This window comes from Cricetulus griseus, chromosome 6 (assembly GCF_003668045.3).
Source record: "Cricetulus griseus strain 17A/GY chromosome 6, alternate assembly CriGri-PICRH-1.0, whole genome shotgun sequence".
NCBI classification, from domain to species: Eukaryota; Metazoa; Chordata; class Mammalia; order Rodentia; family Cricetidae; genus Cricetulus; species Cricetulus griseus.
In genome coordinates this window covers 74,192,100-74,214,673 of record NC_048599.1, presented here as the reverse complement: position 1 = coordinate 74,214,673, position 22,574 = coordinate 74,192,100, and the positions used below count along the sequence as shown (strand labels likewise).

The 22,574-nt window shown below is 45.1% G+C and overlaps 1 protein-coding gene across 2 annotated transcripts; it reads left to right on the top strand.

The window, feature by feature from the left end:
- The first annotated feature begins 523 nt into the window (after nucleotides 1-523).
- On the top strand, nucleotides 524-20,730 carry Elf5 (E74 like ETS transcription factor 5). 2 transcript variants are annotated; one of them, XM_035446460.1, is made up of 6 exons: nucleotides 524-644; nucleotides 9,332-9,565; nucleotides 12,002-12,052; nucleotides 17,915-17,977; nucleotides 19,977-20,172; nucleotides 20,634-20,730. In XM_035446460.1, the coding sequence occupies exons 1-6, from the start codon at nucleotides 524-526 to the stop codon at nucleotides 20,728-20,730; spliced, it is 762 nt and encodes a 253-aa protein (XP_035302351.1). The 2 variants fall into 2 exon arrangements, with proteins under 2 accessions (XP_035302351.1, XP_035302352.1); XM_035446461.1 differs by lacking the exons at nucleotides 9,332-9,565; nucleotides 12,002-12,052.
- The last annotated feature ends 1,844 nt before the right edge of the window (nucleotides 20,731-22,574 follow it).

Sequence of the window (22,574 nt, the reverse complement as noted above, 5' to 3'; positions counted from 1 at the left end):
AAATAAGGTGTGGCAAACACATGCACATGCCAACATATAGAAACTTTCAGAGCCGTCTGATTTCAGCGTTCTGGACAGAACCACACAGGGCAATGCTTGACCCATTTTCCAAAATGCAATTTTAGATATTATATAAAATATATATGTATTATATATAATATGTAGTGTATATTATATGTTACATATGTGGGGGGGGGATTCAGGCATGAGCAGAGAAAAAAGAAGAAGAGGTGGGATTGCAGAATATGAGCCTCCATCCTCAAATCCCAGCTCTGCAACTTTCTTGTTATGTTACTTGGGCAACTGTCTCAACTCCTCTGGCTCAGTTTTCTCATAAGTGCAATGGGGATAGGCAGGATATGGTAAGGACCAAAGAACACTGTCTGTGGAAAACACTTAATGGGAGTGCCCAGCTAATGCCCTTGTTAAAAGCTAAGGGCCATTCTATTGGGTGTTTCTACACATGTGGCTGTGGAAGCCCATGTTCCGCACATCCTCACAGCCTCTCTGATATTCCAGGGTGATGTTGGACTCCGTAACCCATAGCACCTTTCTACCTAACACATCCTTCTGTGACCCCCTGATGTCGTGGACGGATTTGTTCAGCAATGAAGAATATTACCCGACCTTTGAACATCAGACAGGTATGGTCATCTGGGGGCTCTCATTCAAAAGCAGTGGGAATTGGCTCAGGCAAGATGTACTGGTCTAGGGCAGCCTAGAAATGCCAGTGTTCAGGGCAGAGGCTAGTGGAGAGCTGTGGGGAATGAAGTGTGGCCTTGTGTGGAAGAAAAGGACTAAAATCCTCACTCCTGCTTCTTCCTATCTCTGTGTAAACGCAATGTGCAGTAAACATGAGTCCCCTGCCAGTCCTAAGGCCTCCTCTCCACCCTTCTCTCATTCTCCTTCTCCCTCCCAACGTCCAGCTCAGTTTTCTGTATCTACAAAGCTTAAGACCTTATGTAAACCTCATTGCAGAGGGAGGCCAGCTGAGCTTTGCTCCAGAAATCCTCTGAGGCCTCCATGCCTGAGTCAGTGCTTGGGTGACTGCACATCCCAGCAAACCCAACTGGCTGCTAGCACGGCAGGTGCACACCCCACAGGTGATGCAAGCACCAATGAAGCTGTCTGTCCTCCTGGAGACTTAACCCTGAGCACACCAGCCTGGCCAGGTCTGAGCCTAGTGTCTAGAGGTAGGGAGTGATCAGGAGGCATCCACACTGTTACCACTACAACGAAGTCTTTGACTTTAGTTAGAGCTAAAGGCCAGTGCTGCAGAGCCAGAATTGAAGCGATTCCTAAATCACGCAGTAATTCACACACCCCTGCCCCCCACACCTCCCACATACACATGCACCCAGGAAATCTCTCACATTCAGATGACAGATCTATCAGGTCTATCCAGCTCCTGGTTTGTAGTCCACATGCACATAGCCAGAAACACACAAGCACACACTTTCCTAAAACATTATGAGATATTTCTTTTGCAATATTTTTTGTAAGTCAGTAGCACAGTTCTCAAAGTAAACTTTGCTGATGACAATGTCATGTCACAATGTCGAAAGATCACAGCATTTGGACTTGACTCATTTGGTCCCAAGAATAATTCACCTCCCTCTCTCAAAAGTTTGAGTATGAGGTTAACTTGAGAAAAAGAAAATGAAGGCTTTAAAGGGGGTATTTGCTCTTTCATGTTGTTGGTACCTATTCTGCCAGATGACATTTGGGAGGCAGTAGGGAGATGGCCTCAACATTCTGCCCACATGATACCCTGATGACAGGAGCAGTAGCATCTGTAGTTGGTCAGAATCTAGGCTAGGTTCCGTGTGACCTTAAAGTGAAGAGTGGCTTTGACACTATCTGCTACAGTTTAAAATTTCATTCCCCCGTCTCCTTTATGATGGGGTTAATGGTGGTGTTATAGGCTGGCACCAGCAAGACTCAGGGCCACTTCCAGCTGGGGATAAAGAGAAAGTTCTAGAGCTGATGTTTATGTTAATGTTTGCATAACAGTGTGAACATACTTCATGTCACTGAAGTGTACACCTTAAAAAGGTTAAAATAGCCAGGTGGTGGTGGAACACTCCTTTAATCCCAGCACTCAGTAGGCAGAAGCAGGCAGATCTCTGAGTTTGAGACCAGCCTGGTCTACAGAGTAAGTTCCAGGATAGTCAGTGCTACACGGAGAATCCCTGTCTTAAAAAACTGAAAAAAAAAAGTTTAAAATAGTTCTACATTTGGTATATTTGCCACAATAAAACAATATAATCCATTAGCAGAAGGTATCAACAATGAAATTGACCATGTAACTTAATTCTGTACATTCTTGGATTCTTGAGGTCAGTCCTCCAAAGATTGAGGCCTTGACATTTCCATTAGAGGGGTGAAAGGTGAGACAATGTCATTGCTAAGATTCTTCCAGAAGTGTCTCTGAATCCCACATCAGGAGACATCAGAAACAAAAATTTCTCTTACCACCATTTAAAAAGCTTGAAATCTCCATCAAGATATGAGACCAGTGAAAATAAAATATCCCCTTTTCTTTTCCCAACAAGAACATCATCAGAGAAGTGACATATGGGTCTGAATTTCTATAAACGCCTTCTCTACCAGGAACAGATGGGGGGTCAGTCAGGATACCCTCACCACTGTCTCCTGAAGTTTGTCTCCCTGATGCACTCAGATCTCCATCTTGAATCTAGATGTCGCCACTCGCCAGCCATGTGACATCAAGCTTTTTGACACATTTTCCTTCACCTATTGTACCCACTCCCTAAAGCTGGGAGTGTAAAATGAGTTAATACTATCATCAGGTGTTTAGACAAGTTCCTGGCACTTTTTGGATGCTCACGTCATTCAGGACCCCCTCACAACTCCTAGACAGGTAGAAAACAGCCATTGCCTTCCTCTCTCCATTCTCCAGCCCAGATATCAGTAGTAATCCTCCCAATCTGGGATTGAGACCAAAGGTAAAGGAAATGAGAAGGAGGTGATGTGCCCTGTATGCAGGTGATGTCTGGGAGAGGGCAGGGTGCTCAGCCTATGAAGGAAAGTCAGCTGTTTTCAGACTTTGACAATGACTTCAGCAAAGAGATGTTGAGCCCTCAGTGCCCTTACCACAAAGGATTGACCCTGCTCTTGAAGCAGAACTTTTGGTTAACTGCACTAAAGTTTGGAAAGGGCACAGTCACCAACTGTAAAATACTCTGGAACGTCATTAATTCATCTTGGCCTTGACATCAGTTTTTTCAAAATAGAGAATTGTCCATATTAGACAATTTATTCAAGCAGAAACTCTGTACTCCATATGCATATATACATATGAAATATATGTATATATACACACACATGATTTTTTTATAGTTATTATTGTTATATTTGGTTTGGTTTGGTTTGGTTTCTGTTTTGGTCTCTCTAGACAGAGTTTCTCTGTGTAAAAGATGTGGCTGTCCTGGAATTTACTCTGTAGACCAGCCTGGCCTCAAACTCATAGACATCTGCCTGCTCCTGCTCCTGCTCCTGCTCAAACTCATAGACATCTGCCTGCTCCTGCCTCCTGGGTACTGAGATTAAAGGCATGTGCCACCAAGGTGGGCCACTGTGGTTTTTGGAGACAGGGTCTTACTATGTAGTACTGGATGTCCTGGAACCTAACAGGCTGGTCTCCAACACCAAATGCCTGCCTCAGTACTGGACTTAAAAGCATATGCCACCATGACGGGTTTTCACTTGCATATATTTTTAAAAGATTCCATATCCAATTAAGTTCCCATAGTCCACCTTCTGAAAAGTTCTGGCCTCGTCCCTACTTCCTGGAGTTCTACCCTATACAACTTCCTCCCCACACACCTCTCCCCTTGCCTTAAAAATGGTCATGCCAACTTGTGGTACCTCCTTCATTTTGGAATTTTGCTTATATTCTTTCCACAGCAGAGCTTTCTAGAGTGGAAAGGCCCAAGGGAGTAATTTCCAAGAGGCCCCTCAAGTCTACCACAGTACAGAGCAAGTGGCAAAGACTAGATGCTGGCTCTCCCTCGGCACCCCCACCATCAGCAGACTCCTCCACATTCATTCTGCATAGCTGTTATCAGGTTCAGCTGCAGGAGCAGGATGACACCTCAATCACCCAGTTCTAACTCTGTCCCTCACCCACTGAGTAACTTTACAAAGTGCTATCTGTCTCCTGGGGCCTTCCTTTCTCTGTCTGTAAAATGGAAGCTGTGATCTAAGACCTCACAGAACATATTGAAGACCAAATGAAAATCATAGTGTTTAGCAGGGTGACTAGTACATAAGAGCAGTCGAGGAGCACAAGAGCTGTTGGGCCAATGTGGTGGCCCAGTGTGATGGCCCATGCCTTTAATCCCAATACTGGGGAGGCAGAGGCTAGATGATCTCTGTGAGTTCAAAACCAGCCTTGTCTGCATGGTGAGTTCCAGGATGTCCAGAGCCACATAGTGAAACCCTTTCTCTAAAAAAAAAGAAAAAAGAAAAAAGAAATTTAACGGCTCTGATTATCCAATTTCAAGAAAAGCTTTTTAAAACAATCTCGCAAAAACATCTAAAGTATTAAATCAAGGAGGAAAACATTTAAATCACATCAAAAGCTTTTCTAATTAACATTCACGTGCTAGGCACAGAAATTCAAGAGTACGTATATGGGTACAGGCCTAAGAATTTCTAAATCAAAACCAAAGAACACACACAAAATCATTCAAAAGTCTAAGTTGAGTCCTGTAGCAGAAGTCACAGCCCAGAGAAGTCACTACTGGCTACCTCTGGTTTGTCTACCCATGGAGGCCTTCAGAGAAGCCACACTCAGCACTACTCAGGCCTGACTTTCTCAGCCCCTTCCTAACTCTCAAGGTCATGACTCTTGCAGACACCCAGCCAGCCCTCCTTTCTCCATCCAGGTTCTTACACTGCTCATGGTCTAAGTCGTTCCAAGGTTAGGATGAAAGCCAAGAGCGGTTCTAGGATGGGGCCAGTCCAGCTCTGAGAGGAAACCTGGAAGAAGCCATTTATCACCACAGGACTTTCCTCATAAAAACCCTTCCTTTCTGTCACAAAGCTACAATTGATGGTGCCCTACACTACCCATTTCACTCACCACTTCTCTTCAATGTTGCCTTGGGCGAAAAACTTTCCCAACTCCCTATGCTAATAAATCATACTAATTATGGTCCCAAGTTGTCTAACTCTGGCCTCCTCTAAAGTAGACTGTCTGTCTCCCCCTTGCCTCATTCTACATTTGCTTTGTTCTACTTGTTCCTTACTCTGAGAATGAACATAGGCCTGCTATGAGAGACAGGCAGCTACTGTCCACTATGGTATGAACTTTCTAATCTCTATGTTCCTACCTGGGGCTACTTCAGGCCTGGGTGTCACCTCCCTACCCTGAGGGCCCTGGAACACATCAGCCAGCAGTGAAAGCTGAAGTCCCAATGAAGTTAAATGCATCCAGTTTCATTTGAGAGAGCTCCCCCAGAATCAATGGCAACTCTCTCAGCTGACCCTCAAATGCCCTGACCCACTTCAGACTTCAAAGGCACTGGCAAAGCCTGCTGTTTAATAGTGGCCTCTGGACTTCTGTATCAAGCTTTCTGGGCACAGGATGCTGGCTAGCCTCAACTAGTAACATAGGCAAATGGAACTCGTAACACAGCTTCTCCAAAAAGTTCAGTGGGTTTTGTAAATGAGAGACACATTAAGGAAAACGCTGTACCTTTCCAGACAGTATGACCCAGTAAGAGAATATATTCTTACATATATAGTCCCTTCTTTTATTTGCCCTATGTTCATTTCTTCCAAATACTAGAAGGTACTTTTTCATGTCATTTCCTAGGATTGGAGATACTGGCATCATTACTTCTCCATCTTCTTTCTGATTTTTCAGACCTAAGTTATATATATATATATATATATATATATATATATATATATATCATACATACATACATACAGATTAAAGAAAGAAAAATAGATGATAGACTTACTGACTTATAATTGTGTGGTGGATATGCATCCATCTGCCTGCCTGCCTACCTTCATCCAAATCTTGTTTTTGATATGTGCACCAACCCAGTCCTCCAGAACCAGGAAATGTGGCATGATGCAAGATGTCCACATGGTACCTAACTACCTTACTAATGGCCACTGTAACCCTGGAGAGGGAACCATATAACCTCCCAGAACCTGTTTCCTTACCTTAAGGTAAAGATCCTAATCACTGGTGATCTGGTAAGGCTAACTGAGGACCTGTGGGCTAAGGAGGGGGATGGGAAGGGGCTGTTAGCACTCCTGGTTCAGGGTGAACAGAGCTCAAGATCTGGGGAGGGAGGTGCTGTGAATCCTTCTGGAACCTTCTGAGAAGGCACCTGAGGGGGAAGATTCTTTGAGAGAGTAAGTGAGCAGCTGTGGCTCAGGGAGAGCAGAAACCACACAGGTGTCAGCAGAATGGGGGAAAGGTTCCTTCAGGCAGAGTGCAGGGAGTGACAGAGGGGCACGTAACAGAGGCCCTGGAGCAGGATTCCTCCCTTCCTCAGTGACCTCCACCTCATCCTAAGGCTGAGACCATGGAGTCACTCCGCCACCAAAATGTCTCTGTGGATGCTGGTTCTGCTATCCCTGCCACCACATCACTGAGAACAGTCATTTCTTCTCAGCTCTGGAGACCGTGGGAAGGGCTGTTACAGACAGGAAAGCCAGCCACCAGGTAGCTGAGCCCCAGGCCCCTGATGCACACAAAGCCAGCTCTGTAACTGAGCTCCACCGAGGAGCTGAGAGCAGGGCGCCAGGCCAGCAACACCTTCCTCATGTCAAGGCCGACCGCCCACCTCCACCTCCCACTTCTCTGGATTCTGAAGGCTCTCTTGGCTTCCAGAAACAACGGAGTCTTCCTTCAGATGCCAAACAAAATAATCCAGCAGTAGAAATGGAGAGGGGAAGGGAACAGAGACACAGCAAAACCTTTCCATGAAGAGAAACGTGCTGTGTGCTACACAGCAGTGCACCGATAGCCATCTCAGTCAGGGCCCCGTGCAGGACCAGCAGCCAAAGAATGTCAAGGATCATAAACATCTCTCATCAGAATACCAGGAACGTCTAAGGGCCTCAGGTTTACTCAAGCCAGAAATCAGTAGATGGAAAGCACAGACAGAACTCAGGAAGTATCTGTTTTCTCAGGAGACCCTGCCCTCTGCCAGGAACCAGCCATAAGCCTAATCAGCCAGCTCCAGCCAGCAGTAGGGGATCAGGGAGAGAGGAGTTGGGTCAAACCATCCCCTCGATGTTTTCAACTACCAGGCAAAGGCTATAGCATTGGAACTCACCAGCCTGGCAGAATACAGGCTCTTTCATGTTAAGGGACTGGTGATTTAAATATAATCACTTGCTACATGTGTGTGGGGCCCTGGCTCAATTTTCAGCCCCAGAAGGAAAAATAAACTGGTTAAAATTTTAAAATAAAACAAGTCTAAGATTTGGGCTTACTAAGAGGCTCAACAATGGGAAAATAGATTTCTAGGAGTCTGTGTTTTAGAGGAAAACTCATTTTCTATATTTATGAAATAGCCCTCTGCCCATGCCTACAAGGTAGGATTTGAGAAACCACATGTTGGCAATCAGGACTTGACACCTCAAAGGTAATGAACAAGAGGTAGCCCCCAGCAGGGCAGAGCTGTCTCCTAGCTGGGCTCATGTAGGCACAGTAGCAGTGAGTAGGAATTTAGAGGCAGGGGCATAGCAACAGCAGCAATGCCGGCCACTGCAGGATGTCACTCACTCTCCATTGTCCACACAGCCTGAGTCAGTGAATGCAGCCATGCTCTGCTGACGTCCCCTCACTCTGTCTAGCTCTCTGCCTGCCTCTCTCTTTTTGTGCCATGCCTTTTCCGTGCTGATCCTCCAAGGATCAGCACAGGGGGGTGAGATGAGTGAGGCATGCAGACTGCAGCCCACATCCCAGCTTTACTGCCCACTGGCAGTTGGATCTAAGGAAAATTAGTCTCCTCTCATCCTCAAGTTCTTCATCTATCAGAGGGAAAGGGCTAAATGTGTCTTGTGGCATCACACAAAGTAGGTGGACAGTGATAGCATTAATAACAGCATTAAACCATATGTAAGCTCATTTAATTGGTAGAACAACCCTATGATAAAGATACTATAGTTGTCTCCATTTCATGAAGAGGGTAAGTGAAGTTCTCAGTTATTGAATGGACAGCAGGTGGGTGGGTGGGTGGATTGATGGATGGGTTGTAGATTGATAGGTGAGTAAATGGATAGATACTATGGTGATTATAAGAATTATTTACATCAAAGCTGGGGGTGTAGCTCAGTGGTAACTTTACCACTGTGCTTACCTAGCCTGCACAGATAGCTGTCTGTAACCATCAAAGACTCGTAAGTGCCTGGTACCTCCCCTTGTCTATTCTTATGTGTACCGTTCTATCTGTTTCTGCTGGAGACATTAAGACAAGATTGTTGAGGACCTGGACAAGATGTCACTGCATATATCCCAGCCTCCAAGTCAGGATGGCCCTGAAGCTGTCTGAGTATCTACACAGGTCCTTTGCAGGAGTAGGTAGTTGGATCACAAGAAAGAATAAATCTTAAAATAGCACCAGGAACACAGGAACATCAGTCCTGCTAACTTCTCCATCATCTTCTTTCCCCACAGACATCTGTTATGGTGGTCCAGTCTTCCACACTGTGGGCAATATCTAACTAGCCCCAGACCCTTGCAAAAGATGACCAGGAGCTATGCACAAACAGGTAGCCAGATGGGCATCTGTTCATTAACGTACAGAGGCTCAGACCAGTTTCAAATATAGCTGTCACACAGAAGGCTGCTAATAACAATTGGATTGAATGGTAATTCCCTAGGCACTGGCCTCCAAACTCTATAACAACTCTGTAGGTCAAACATACTATTCTCACTAAATATCTGTGGGCCTTACCCAAAAAGGCAAGCAACTCAATCAGGATTTGAACACAGACCTCCTTCAGAGCTCCTGAGTTCTTATTCTTGATACCATGTTGTTTGAGGAATATTTTTGCTCTCTTTCTCTATTGGGTACCCTCCTCTTAAGCACCAGACAGAGATACAGTAATTTCCCACCACCTCATACTCTCTCTGGCCCCAACAACCACCCACAGAATCCTATCTCTCAGGTCATCTCTTCACAGAAGGTGACCTGGACCTTGCAAGTGCATGCCAGAACTAGAGCCCTGTCTGCCCACTAGGTAGAGGACAAGGATACTAACACAGCAGGAGTACTCTTTGGAGCCCCTTGTAGACTGTCATCCCTTAATTCTCTGTGCTCTGGTGCAGCCTGTGACTCCTACTGGACCTCAGTTCACCCTGAATACTGGACCAAGCGCCACGTCTGGGAATGGCTCCAGTTCTGCTGTGATCAGTACAAACTTGACGCCAACTGCATTTCCTTCTGTCACTTCAACATCAGCGGCCTGCAGCTGTGCAGCATGACACAGGAGGAGTTCATCGAGGCAGCCGGCATCTGTGGGGAGTACCTGTACTTCATCCTCCAGAACATTCGCTCACAAGGTCAGTGCCAGCAAGCCTCAGAAGAGGGGTCTGAGACTAAGTCTGGATCCCTGAAAGGTGCTTCCCTTCCCATGACTCTCATAACCAAACATTGCTGATGTTCAGTCAAGAGCTCTCAGTAGCCAGAAATTCCACTGTCCCCGGGTTGAGAGTTTAGTCAAAAGGAAAGCCAGAGCCAAGAAAGCAAGTTAGGTAAGGTTTTGTCTTAAAGAAAAGTAAAACTAGGGCATGAGTAAGGAAGTCCAAGCCAGGCTGAAAGCTGCAAACAAGAATGCTCAGAACTAATTAAAACCATGAAAGGTGGGCATTCTGCTTCATCCCTGACAGGTGAGGAGACAATGAAAGAGACTTTTCCCCTTCTCAAGAAGTCCAAAGAATTGCCTTTGTTAGTACAGTCCTTTTGGTCAAGGATCCAATGGCCAGAAGGTGGCACCAGTGGCACGGGAACACCATGAGCTTGCACTGTTTTTTCAAACCAGAAAGCTCCTTTAAGATTCTGTGTCCTAGTGATAGAGCAGCTGATGTGAGAATCTTCGTGCCTTCACTCTGGCCAGACAGTGTACAGGGCTGCTCCACAGGCAGTCAGGACAAAGTGAGAGCCAGGAAATCTGAAGGACCCATTTTGTTATTATTACAGTCCAAGCTCTTATACATGGAAGCCATAGAGGATGCAAGAAGCATCCCCTGTCCAAATCCCTAATGGCTTTGTCTGTCCACTGGGAGGATAGATGGTCCTCCCTGGACTTCTTTGGAAGATTACTTGGCACAGCATATAAGGACACAAAGTAGCAACTGTTTCTATCATTAATACAACCATGAGGCCGACAGGGGTGCGGTGGTGGTGAGGACCCATTATAGCAGACATATCTATGTTTGATTTTAAGGAATCTTAAAAGTTTTCAGTTTCTCTTGGAAAGGCTACTTGAGAAAACACAGAAAACTGGAAGCTCCCTGCCACTGGGAGCCAAGCTGTCTGCCCATCCCTCCTTGACAGGGACTGTGAGCAAAGCAGAGATTCCTTCCCATTTGGGCAGAGAAACCTCAGAGCACCTTCCAGCTCTGTGAGTCTGGGGACTCCATTTACTCCTCCTCATCAGGAGGGCCTAAGGGTAAGAATGCAGAGAGTGATGACCTTGAGATAGAAGTAGAAGCCTGTCCTTAGGGTGTGTACTCCCTAAATGGGGACAAGTCTGTCACAGCCACCCTGGGAGGAGGAGTCTGGAAATCCATTCAAAACCTCCCAAGGGCCAGGTGTGGTTGCACACCTTTAATCCCACCAATCTGCTCCATTTTGAAGTTCTTCCCTTAAGGTTCCTCAGGCAAGTCTGTGTACATGTGCTTCATGACCAGAATTTACACTCCAGCAGTTTGCCTAGGATACAGTGGGCTCAGTTCTCTTCCTGACATAATCACCATTAGAACTCTCTCTTATTCTGAGGTTTCTCCATTTGGGCAAAATCTATACTCTGGGTAACTCTCTACCTTGTACCTTGTGTACCCCATAGTCAAGGACTCTGCAAGAACAGGACATGGAACGAGGAAGCTTCAACCAGGGGAGGCACTGGAGGAGCCTCCAGAGCCCAGAGGATCATCTGACCAGTAGATATTCCAGTAATATTTGAAGGTCTAGAAGCATGGAGGCCACCAGAAGTAGAGGTCAGGGGAAAGCCTGGAGTCACAGAATGGCTTCCACAATGTAGGACAAGAAATATCTCTCATCGTTCCCCGATCCTGTTCTAGTTGGCCCTTTGGCCAGAGTGTTTAAATTGTGTTAGTAAATAGAAAGTAACCCTCATGTTAGACACCAAGTTAGGAAATAGATGTCTGTTGACCTGACCTTCTTCCTGGAAACATGATCTTAAACCCCAGCCCAGCTCACCATTCTACAGAGTAAGGAACTAGCATGGTCTTCCAATGAATTGAGCGTTCAAGTAGAGCTATATGACTCTTTGAGATTCTTATCCTCTTCCTTTTGGTTATCACATCACAGTCATTCTGATGTCCAAGTCCCATGTCAAAAATCATAGGCCCAGGGCCAGAAGGGAGTAGAGTGAGTGTTTAACCTCATATTCCACTGAGAATAAGGAACGAGCCCAGAGAGCCTGTGACTGGCAAAGCCATGCAGGCAACAGTGGTCCAACTCAGTTCACAGCCCAGATTTCCTGGAGCCTAGACAAGACTCACTCTGTTAGAGCTCAGTAGCTGATCTACAGAAGCTTCTAGAACCCCTGGCATCAGTTGTTCTTCTTAGGTAACCTTTGAAAAAGTATGATGTTGTTACTTGACTTCCAGATGGCTTTATAAAAAGCTAGACAATGTCTAAGTTTCCCTCTGACAAAAAAACTCCCCTTCCTCCAAAACCTCTCCTCCTCATCTGGCCAGCTCCCTGGATTGCATGGAATAGTTTGTGAATCTCTCTTTTCATTCCTTTCCCAGGCTATTCCTTTTTCAATGATGCTGAAGAGACCAAGACCACCATCAAAGACTGTAAGTTTGACATTCAAACTCCCCAAAGCTGTGCCCAAACTATTGCTAGCTACTTGGATTTGATACTGCTTTAACAACCATGCTACAAGATTGATGAACCAAAACAAGCCAAGACTTGGGGAAAGAGTAGAGAGAAATAGGTTAAAAGAGTGTGACTGTGGAGGAGGGGATCTGTGGGACAGTAACTCATGTCCATGGAGTCCTGTCCTTATCAAGACTCCATTTGTCTGCCTATAAAATAGTTGGGCCCTTCTGGGTTGTGGTTAGCTTGAGAAGCAATGGCATTTGTGCCCAGTAAAGGACCTTTCTGGTGCCTGCAGTGTAGATACTATAGAGCCAGTGCTCATTAGCCATGATAGTGATGACTTCTAGCTATCAGAATTCTTATGGTTGTGGATATTTCAGAACAATCAGAGCCCACTTGGTTGGTCAAATTGATAATTAGAAGATAATGGGGAGATCTCAAATGGCCAGTGGTCCCAATGATTAGTCTCATTTCATTTCTGCAGATGGAGGCAAGAAAGGGAACTTTGGAGCTCAATTTTAAAAATATTTTTATTTGTTCTTTGAGAATTTCATACATGTATACAATATATTTTTATCATATCTATCCCCTACTTTTCCCAACATGTTTTTCTCCCTACTTCATGCCTTTTCTTCTTTTTAAAAACATAATACATGATTCCAGTTAGTGCTGCCAATATATGTGCAAGGGTATGGTGCCATCCACCGGAGTATGGGCAACAAATCAGTGGCTACAGCCAGCCACCCTGGAAAATTACCTCCCCCCCTACCAGAAGCCATCAACAAAATGGTAGGTGGAGCTACCATTTTTTTATTATCATTGCTATTAATTATTGAGTCCCATGCAAAGATCCTGGCCCAAAGGCTGAAAAGAAATGTGGTCCTGGATAGGCCCCTTTCCCCATGGACTGTTGCTCAGCCACCTGCAAAGAGTAGGCAGACCACATGGAGTTTTCCAAGGCCCCTCCCCTCTGAAAGATAGATGCAAAGAGACAATGAGGGTTAGTTAGTTGTTAGTATTTTAAGCTCTATGTTACTGTGTGTGTTCTCTTATGCCTGTGCTTAAGTGTGTGTGTGTGTGTGTGTGTCACAATACTAATTGAGGTCAGAGGATAACTCTTGGGAGGCAGTTTTTCCTTCCACTGTGGGTTGCAGGAATCAAACTCTGTTCACGAAGCCGACACAGGCAGCACTTTTACCTACTGAGCCATCTTGCTGGCCCAGGATTTTTTCCCCTCTTCCTAAAATCCCCATCAACTGAGGATTTAAGTTCTTAGACTTCTGACTAATTAAAGTTTTGTGATTTTTGTTTGTGGGTTTAGGGATGTTAGTACAAGAATAGCAACTTGAGTTGGGAAATGGGTCACCCCCACTCAGCTCCAAGGACCCTGGCTGGTCTTACCAGAGAGAAGGAAGAAAAGCTTCTAGGGGACAAAGGCTGGGTCTATGTGGTCCTTGAAAAAGAGCTGGAAGGTGTGTCATTGGGTTGTCCAAAGCCAGGAGCCACTAGCCATCTGTGGTCATTACTTAAAATTAAATAATGTTAAGATTCAAGTCTTCAGGACCACTAGTCAGGTTTTAAATGCAGTCACAGCTGGCCAGGAACCACCATATTGGATTTCTGGCATTCCCCATCCCAGAAACTTCTCCTGGGCCTTATCAGTGGAGAATCAACCATATCAAGAGGAAGCTGAGGCTGAGGGCTGGGCGAGGGCAGATTTATCAGTAGTGGAATCTGTGTTTCACACTAAGCAAGCTGAGCAGCCACTGAAGGATTGTAGGCATGGAAATGGTAAAGGCCATAATTGGATTTGAAGATCTCTTAGGCTGCTGTGTCAGGGTCAGACAGGAGTTCAGCTGAGGGCCTACTATCTAGGATGGTGGTGCTGGCAGCCCAACCAGTGAAGCAGAAGAAATGAGAAAAAGTTTCTAGAAGTGAGATGGGTAGGGGAAAGGCTTTAGTGTGTTTAGGACTCACAGAAATAACCCCTGCTGCTTGAGGCTCTGATCCATCTGCCCCAACCCAAAAAGGTACAACATCTAGACTGAGCCTAGACTTAGGGCCTCGGTTGAGACTACCCAAAAAGCAGCACCAAGTTCTTCCTATCCCAGCTCCAGTTCCATGGCCAGGACCCCACTTCCTTCTCCCGAGGCCTGCAGCCTTCAGGACCATGCTTTCCCTAAGCAGAAACTCCAATAAAGAACTTGATGGGCACAGAGGTAGGCATGAAGTCAACCATTTGATAGTGTATACAGTAAGCCTGTCCTAGGAAACACATACCATGTGGCCACAGAGTCTATAACCCAGCAAAGTTTCATGGCCCCAGATATCCTGGAACAGGAAACCAGAGGCTACTTTTTAGTGCTGATGCCTACCAGAGACCACAGCATGGCCAAGGAGGGAAGGGTGGCATCCTAGAGGTTTCAGTAAAAATTGCTAACTATCATTGTTTTTTATGCACTTAACACTGTGCAGGCATAGAATCAGGAATTTAGACTATGAACTCACATGTACTCCTCCATCTCCATTTGCTTCTGAAGAATCATGCGGTGCAGCAACTTGAGAGTAAACACAACCCTGGGACTGATTCCAACTTGTCCTCTCAGTGGCTCTGTGCTTACACAGTCAGCTACGCATGAGCATACCACCTGCTATACATTACATACACACGAGCATACATACCTGCTATACACATACATACACACATGCATAGCTGCTCCCAGGCCCTTCTGTTTGTTCTCTTGCCCACTTATTGGAGACTCAAGTCTCCTGAGATATGTCCAAACAATGATCCATAACAGGGGATCTTCAACTTAGTTCCTACCAAACGTCCAGCAAGCCATGAAGCCATCATAAAAACTGCACAAGGTGAAGAAGTCTATCCCTTAATCACTTTTTCTTTCCTCTCCACATGTCCCCACCCTCCTCTACTACAGGAATGTCAGTAGAGGCCATACTATACCCAGAATAAAGCTTATGCTCTTAGGTTCATGGATAGCCAGTCCAGCTCTTGAGCCTTGGAGTATCTCTGTGCAATGCTAGTATAGGGTGGGCTTTTTAGATGGACTGAGCTTGATTGTAAAACTCTATCCCCAGGCCTCCATCTCTGACTATGATTTTAATCAACAAATGATAATAAACCCTTTGGCTCTATTGTATGTTTCCAGTCTCAAGACCAACCGGGCCTTTCCAAACCTCAGGCCACACCAGCTACATGGATACAGATCACACACACACACACACACACACACACACACACCACGAGAGAGAGAGAGAGAGAGAGAGAGGAGAGAGAGAGAGAGAGAGAGAGAGAGAGAGAGAAAGAGAGAGAGGGGGGGGCTGCTGTTTGCAGAGAAAGAGTTCCTACAGTGTACTGCAGCAAACCAACCACTCATCTTGGTGAAGCATTTAATCAGGCACCTGCCTCAAGATTGACAGTAATGACTCCCTGCCTCAGCCTCTACCTCAATCATTAGATTAAAAAAGAGGTTTGGAACCTTCTCTATCCATGAGGGCCTTCAAAGCCTAGACCTGGGACAGTTAGAAAACAGTGATGTGACCAGACAAACCATCTCCATGTCTCCTGTGATGCCTCCAGCCCTGTGCTCCTGCATCACACCAAGCACAAGGGCCCACAGAAATGAAATGCATGCACTTTCCCTGGATCTCCTTATAGTTCAGTGAAGGCTTCTTATCTGTTCATGGCCACTGAGTGGCCTTTGTGTATTGTTATGGCTCCACTTGCTTTTTCCCTAAAAGATTCAGTGACACAATGAAGAAGTCTGGAGATGGGGACAGACACACAGCACAAAAGAGGCATCAACAACTGTGCAGCCCATATGAGCTAAGTGCTCACTCTGTGCCTGTCAAATGCCTCCTGAGAAGCACATGATGGCATCCTGGTTGTGAGTGTTAGGCCTGGCATGGGAACTCTGGATTCAAGGCCCAGCTTCACACCTGGACAGCAGTCTTAAACTCTCTGGGCTTCAAATTCCTCCTCAATGAAATGACCCTCATGTCACCCAGGGTTGTTGCAGGACAACAATGTCGCATATGAGGCCTCCCTCTAGTAAGCTCTCAGCACTTAGTAAAGGCTCCATAAATATCAGCTTTAGTAGAGAAAATGCGAGGTGAATTTTAAAGGAAGAAGAAACACACTGTGATTCGAGAAACATTCGGGTGTCCTTAGACCTCATGTGGGTGGGTGGGGGCTCTAGCCCAGGAGGTGGCTTCAGGGAAGAGTTCTGAAGAGGTTCTGTGAGAGTGAGAGTCAGCTAGGTAGAAGTGGTGGCTGAGGAAAGCATGCAAAAACCGGGAGACACAGGAGAGTCATACCCATTGACACCAAATAGCCTCAGAGATGAGAGAAAGCTGGGGCGCAGAGAGAGATAAGGTTAGAGGGCTGGGCGTGGCCCAGTTTATGAAAGGCCTACCTAAAGTGATAGCCTTCATTGTGGTGACAAAAGGGACCACTTGAAGAGTGATATGACCCAGTGGCACAGAACACAGGACCTGGGCAACAGTGAGGACACCCTTTCCTCCCAAGATGACATGTCTATTCCTTTGTCCCATTAACACACATCCTAGACTATAACGTTAGTGTGGTTAGTGTAATGTAGTGGCTGAGAATATCACTTATTTAATACCAGCTGTATATCCACCACTATGCTAGATGCTACATAGACAAAGACAAACCCTGCCCCCTACTGGACACAGACTACAAACCACACAAATAAATGTGTCGGGAAGGAGCTAAAAGGCAATAAAAGGGAAGTAGAAGTGGAATTCTAAGTAAAGCCTAGAGGCTCATATGTGTGGTTACAGTTTCCACACTTGGAAGAGGCCATCCTGGAAGGTGACTTTCAGTCTAGACTGAGATAGGGCTGTGAATACCCAGATGGTAAAGGAAAGAGCTTTCTGGGCAAAGAGTAACTGTAACTACCCTAAGGGGACTGCGCTGCACAGTGAGAAAAAGCCTGAGTAGTGGAAGCCAAGTGAGCACAGAGCTGGGGGAGTAGACTGAGCTTTAAGGCACTAGGAGGTAGGTCTGTTCCGATGTTCTTTAAAGAATTCACAAACTTTGAGACAACGCATGTGTGGGTATCTCAGATTATCAATTACAGCACGATAGTACATAATTCAATTCAATATTGAGTTAACCTCTTGCTCCCTTCGTGAATTCTAATCTCTCTGTTTTTATTGTGTCCCTTTCAATCTGCTCTCCACACAGTCACAAGAGGGGCCTTCCTAAAGTGCGGGTCTATCAGTTAGGGATGTAGCCCAGCTAAGTAGTTTGTGGAGCAGGCATGAAGCCTCGGTTTCCATCCCCAGCATGGCATAGATTGGAAATGGCACGATATGTCTGCATTCCCAGCACTCATTCAAGAGGCAGAGGCAGGAGGGCCAAGAGCTCAGGATCATCCAGAGTAAGTGAGTTTAAAACCAGTGTGAGTTATGAAAGACTGTCTCAAAAAAAAAAAAAAAAAAAAAAAAGGCTGCAGTGGGGTCCAGTTGCAGATATCTCTGCTTTCACTTTAGTATAAAATCCCAAACTGTCACCCAAGCGTCATGATCACATTTAAAACAACAGGTGATTTGTCTGTTTTACCTGGGGTTCACCTGGTCACATGAGCAGGGACGGCGGCATCTGTATGTTCTCTCTTGTATTCCAGCAGGAGCCCAACATACATTTACAGCAGGTCCCAGGATCAAGCACACCCCCATCCCTCCATCTACTAACCACCTAAAGTGTCTCCTACCACAAGGCTGGCAGTTAACTTCTGCTCTTTGGGGTGCGGTTTGAGGCTCCTCCACTGCCATGGGTCCTTCTGTTTCAGATGCTGATTCCAGTTGCTTGAAAACAAGTGGCATCAAGAGTCAAGACTGTCACAGTCGAACAAGTAAGAGCAGAGACATTTTCTCCCTTGAGGCAGTTCATCTTTGGAATTAAGTATTTGAGTGGGACCAGCGGGGAAGAAACCAATGATTGAGTGAGGGAGAAACCAATGATTGCTTTCATACATGGGATCAAACTTATCATAGACATTGGATTTTAGGAACTGAAGAAATGTTCTGACTGGGTTCTATTAGTGAAGGGAAGTTTTCTTTTACCTGGTCCACTGTGTGACCTTCTCACTGAAGTACTCAGAGGAAGAGAATAAAGGCAATGTGGGGGGAATTGGCCAGTTCATGAGCCTTTCCCAGCACTGAGATCTGCTCAGGGCAGGATCAAGCTCCACTTTCATTATGTGCAAGCAGTCACCCTGCATCTAGCCACTTGCCATGCATTAAACCACTAAATCCTCAAGCCCACAGTATGGCATGGGTACCTTATTACCCCTTTGACAATGACAGTAACTAAAGAGACTGCATTTCCAGAGCCAGGAAGAGGCAAATTCCAGACCAAACTCAGGCAGTCATAGCCCAGATCTGTCTTACCCGTGTCCTAAAGGCACCAGAGGAATGCAACTTCCTTGTGATAAAGGAAACTGCAGAATGGCTGTGGGTACCAGACCTTTTTTTTTTTAATAAGTAAATTTATTTTACATCTTGATGAAGTTTCCCCTCACTCCTCTCTTCTCAGTCTCTTCCCCCAGTTTCCCTCTGTTTCCACCCCCACAATCCACTTCTCCATTTCTGTTTAGGAAAGAGCAGGTCTCCCATCTTAATGTTCCTTAGAAAGGAGTGAGCTCATGAGGAGCCATAGCGCTCTTTGGGTAAATCGAGATTCTCTGTGTGGGATTTTGCTTATCATTTATCAGGAAACAGACATTTTCAAGCTTGGTAACACCCCAAGCAGCTCACTCATAGTGAGTATTGTCCAGCCCAGCAACAGTTCTCACAGGTTAATGAGAAGTTATATCTATCTATCTATCTATCTATCTATCTATCTATCTCTATCTCTCTTCCCTCCCTCACACATGCTTTTCTTTTAACATCTCTCATATTTTTTTATTTAAATTAGAAACAAGATTGTTTTACATCTCAATCCCCATTCCCTCTCCCTCCCCTCCTCCCCTGCCCCCCACTAACACCCTACCTATCCAACACCATTTCTGCTCCCCAGGGAGAGTGAGACCTTCCATGGGGGGTCTTCAGAGTCTGTCATATCCTTTGAGATAGGGCCAAGGCCCTCCCCCATGTGTCTAGGCTGAGGGAATATCCCTCTATGTGAAATGGGCTCTCAAAGTCTATTCCTATGCTAGGGATAAGTACTGATCTACTACAAAAGGCCCCATAGATTTTCGAGGTCTCCTCACTGACACCCACATTCATGGGGTCTGGATCAGTCCCATGCTAGTTTCCCAGTGATCATTCTGGGGGTCAAGAGCTCCCTCTTGTTCAGGTCATCTTTAACATCTCTCATATTTTTTTAATTGTTTGAGAATATAATTGCATCATTTCTCCCTTCCCTTCCCTTTCCTCCCTCCAAATTCTCCCATATACTCCTCCCCACTCCCCTTCAAATCCTCTTTTTTCCCTAATTGTTATTGCATGCACACACACACACACACACACACACACACACACACACACACACTCCCAAATATAACCTGTTCAATCTGTATAACGTTACTAGTATATGTGTTTCCAGGACTGACTATTTGGCACTGAACAACCAGTTGGTGTGCTCTTCCCTGAGGAGGGTCACCTCTCCCACTCCTAGCATTCCTCAGTTGCATGTTTGTATAGGACTGAGGCCTCATGAGCTTTTCCCTGTCCAGTCTGGCATGTCAATTGGTGTTTTCCTTGTTCAGCTCGAGATTGGACAGTCATGTTGGTAAAATTTTATGGGTATGACTTATGATGTTACTAGGAACCACAATCTCTCTTTAAAAATAAAGAAAAAAAGCCAGTTTAAAAAGACAGGAGGCTGACTATTCTGTTTCCTTCCCAAAGGCCTCCAAAGCTCTCACCTGTGGGAATTTGTCAGAGATTTACTTCTGTCTCCTGAAGAAAACTGTGGCATCCTGGAATGGGAAGACAGGGAACAGGGCATTTTCCGAGTGGTTAAATCAGAAGCCCTGGCCAAGATGTGGGGACAAAGGAAGAAAAACGACAGGATGACATATGAAAAGTTGAGCAGGGCCCTGAGGTAAGTGAATAGCATCAGACACTATGAGCCTGCAGAGACGAGTTACATAAAATAGCCAGCCAGAGAAAATTACCCTGTTTTCACAGCCCCCTCCCCCCACCTACTTTATATGAAAGGGTCATGAGCTAAACCTCTTCTTAGTTTCAGGTGGGATTATGGCTTGTAAAGTGACCCACAATCCTCTTCAGTTTTGGCAACGTTCCTGGTGATGGGGGTGGGGAGGGGGTTCGATCACCCTGAGCCCTAGCCGTGGAGCACACAAACACAGGCTAAGCTGACCCTGGTGAGGTTCAGTCTTCATGGTGTCTGGGAAGGGTTTAAGTGTAAGTTAATAACAGGGTGTGGAAATACCAGGGTAGGTAAAGCCTTGTCACCCGAGAGGAGCAAGGAATTTTTATGCGCTGTTGTTTTCTTGGGGTGCAAACCTTCCCTGGATTCCTCTCTTCTGCTTGTTTTCACAGATACTACTATAAAACAGGAATTTTGGAGCGGGTTGACCGGAGGTTAGTGTACAAATTTGGAAAAAATGCACACGGGTGGCAGGAAGACAAACTATGATCTACGCCAACACCAAGCTCTTTTGATGGATTTCTGTTGTTTGAAACAATCAGATCAAAATAGACATTTGAAAGTCTTCTTCCTCTTCCTCCCCCTCCTCCTCTTCAAAACCTACAAACACAATGATAAAATTTCTGCACGTCTCATCTTACTTTGGATTCAGTTGTTGTCTATTGGGGTGATGGCAGAAACCCTTAAGCAGTCGTCTTCATCCCAAGGGGGAAGAAGGGATGGTCTTCTGTGGCAACTTGATGAAACATTATTTCCCTAATGAAGTATTTGGAGCCAAGGTAGTCAGTGTTATGGGTGCTGTTTCACAAAAGGGCCCCATTGCACCATTAAGGACACACAATCCTCCCATTCCAGAGGTTCTAAGTGGTCAACTGAGGCAGCTCACCTGGGACTAGTTTTTAGGGGAAGGTGAGATGTAAGATATGCTTATTTTAGATTTCAAATAAAAAATGCTAAACCACTAAGCTGGGACCCAATTGGATGTAGCCTAAACTAATAATAAGTTTCTTAACCAGATCATCTTTTTTGACCACTTAGCCACAGCCACTTGATCCACAGCCAATCCTTCTGAACTTGCATGCTTGTAATTAGTCACGTTGGGAATTGCTACTGAGATCACTGCCCCCTTTCTCCTCACTGGTGGCTAGTGTCATTTCTACAGAAACCTAGTCAACAGACATGTGTATTAATTTCCAAATCACTGCTGTTTCTGTGATTCAAACTGTCAACATGATCAAATCAGAATTCATTGATTGCCTCTGGGGCTATGACGTTAAACCCGTATTAGAGCAAAGAATGTCCAAACATTCCACAACAACTAAACACATCACCAGTCCCTTTTCTTTTCTTACCTAATGAGTACTCAAACTCTACAACAGCTTCTCTTGTGGAATATTACTTTATTTTGTTTTTCAAGACAGGGTTTCTCTGTGTAGCTTTGTAGACCAGGCTGGCTTCGAACTCAGAGATCTGCCTGCCTCTGCCTCCCGAGTGCTGGGATTAAAGGCATGTGCCACCACCACCCAGCTAGATTCTCTTGACAAAAATAAATACAAAGAATTTACATCAATAAACGTTCATGGGTTAAAGTCTGCACTGACATCTCCATTGGCAAGCAAGGTGTTAATGACCCTTAAGGTGGACTGCCCCTGAACCTGAACTTCTCCAGAGTTGGGAATGTCAAGTGATGAGGCACTGAATAGCAATGCAGGCTGAAGACCTCTATGTTTAGAGTTTAGCCTCAAAAGCAACTTGTTTTAAGAAAAATGTGAATTACTGTAAAATAATCTATTTTTGGATTCATGTGTTTTCCAGGTGGATATAGTTTATAAACAATGTGAATAAAATATTTAATATGTTCCAGTGTCTGTGTATTTGTTCAATCCAGCATCCTGAGAATCTTTGAAGGCCCACTTTCTAGAAGCTGGGAATGGATACTTATAAAGGGAGATTTCCTACCCACTACCTTCAGATACTATAAAAGCTTCTACTACCAAATGGGGCTCATGGGATAGTGCGACCACAAAGACTTTTTTTTCAGATTTATGTTATTTAATGTGTATGAGTGTCTTCGCTACATGTATGTATGTGTACCAAGTTCCCATAGGAACAGAGGCCAGAAGGCACTGGATCCCTGGAACTAGAGTTAAGGATGGCTATGAATGGCTCTTGACTGCTGGCCCATCTCTCCAGCACCCAACAAATACAGTTTTGGTGTTTTGTACTTTGCTTCTTTTGAGGTTGTACTTTATTTCCTGCTGGGAATTGTATTATTTAGAAATCAGACTTAAAAACAAACAAAAAAAAACCTTTAAAAAAATCTGAACTCTAGT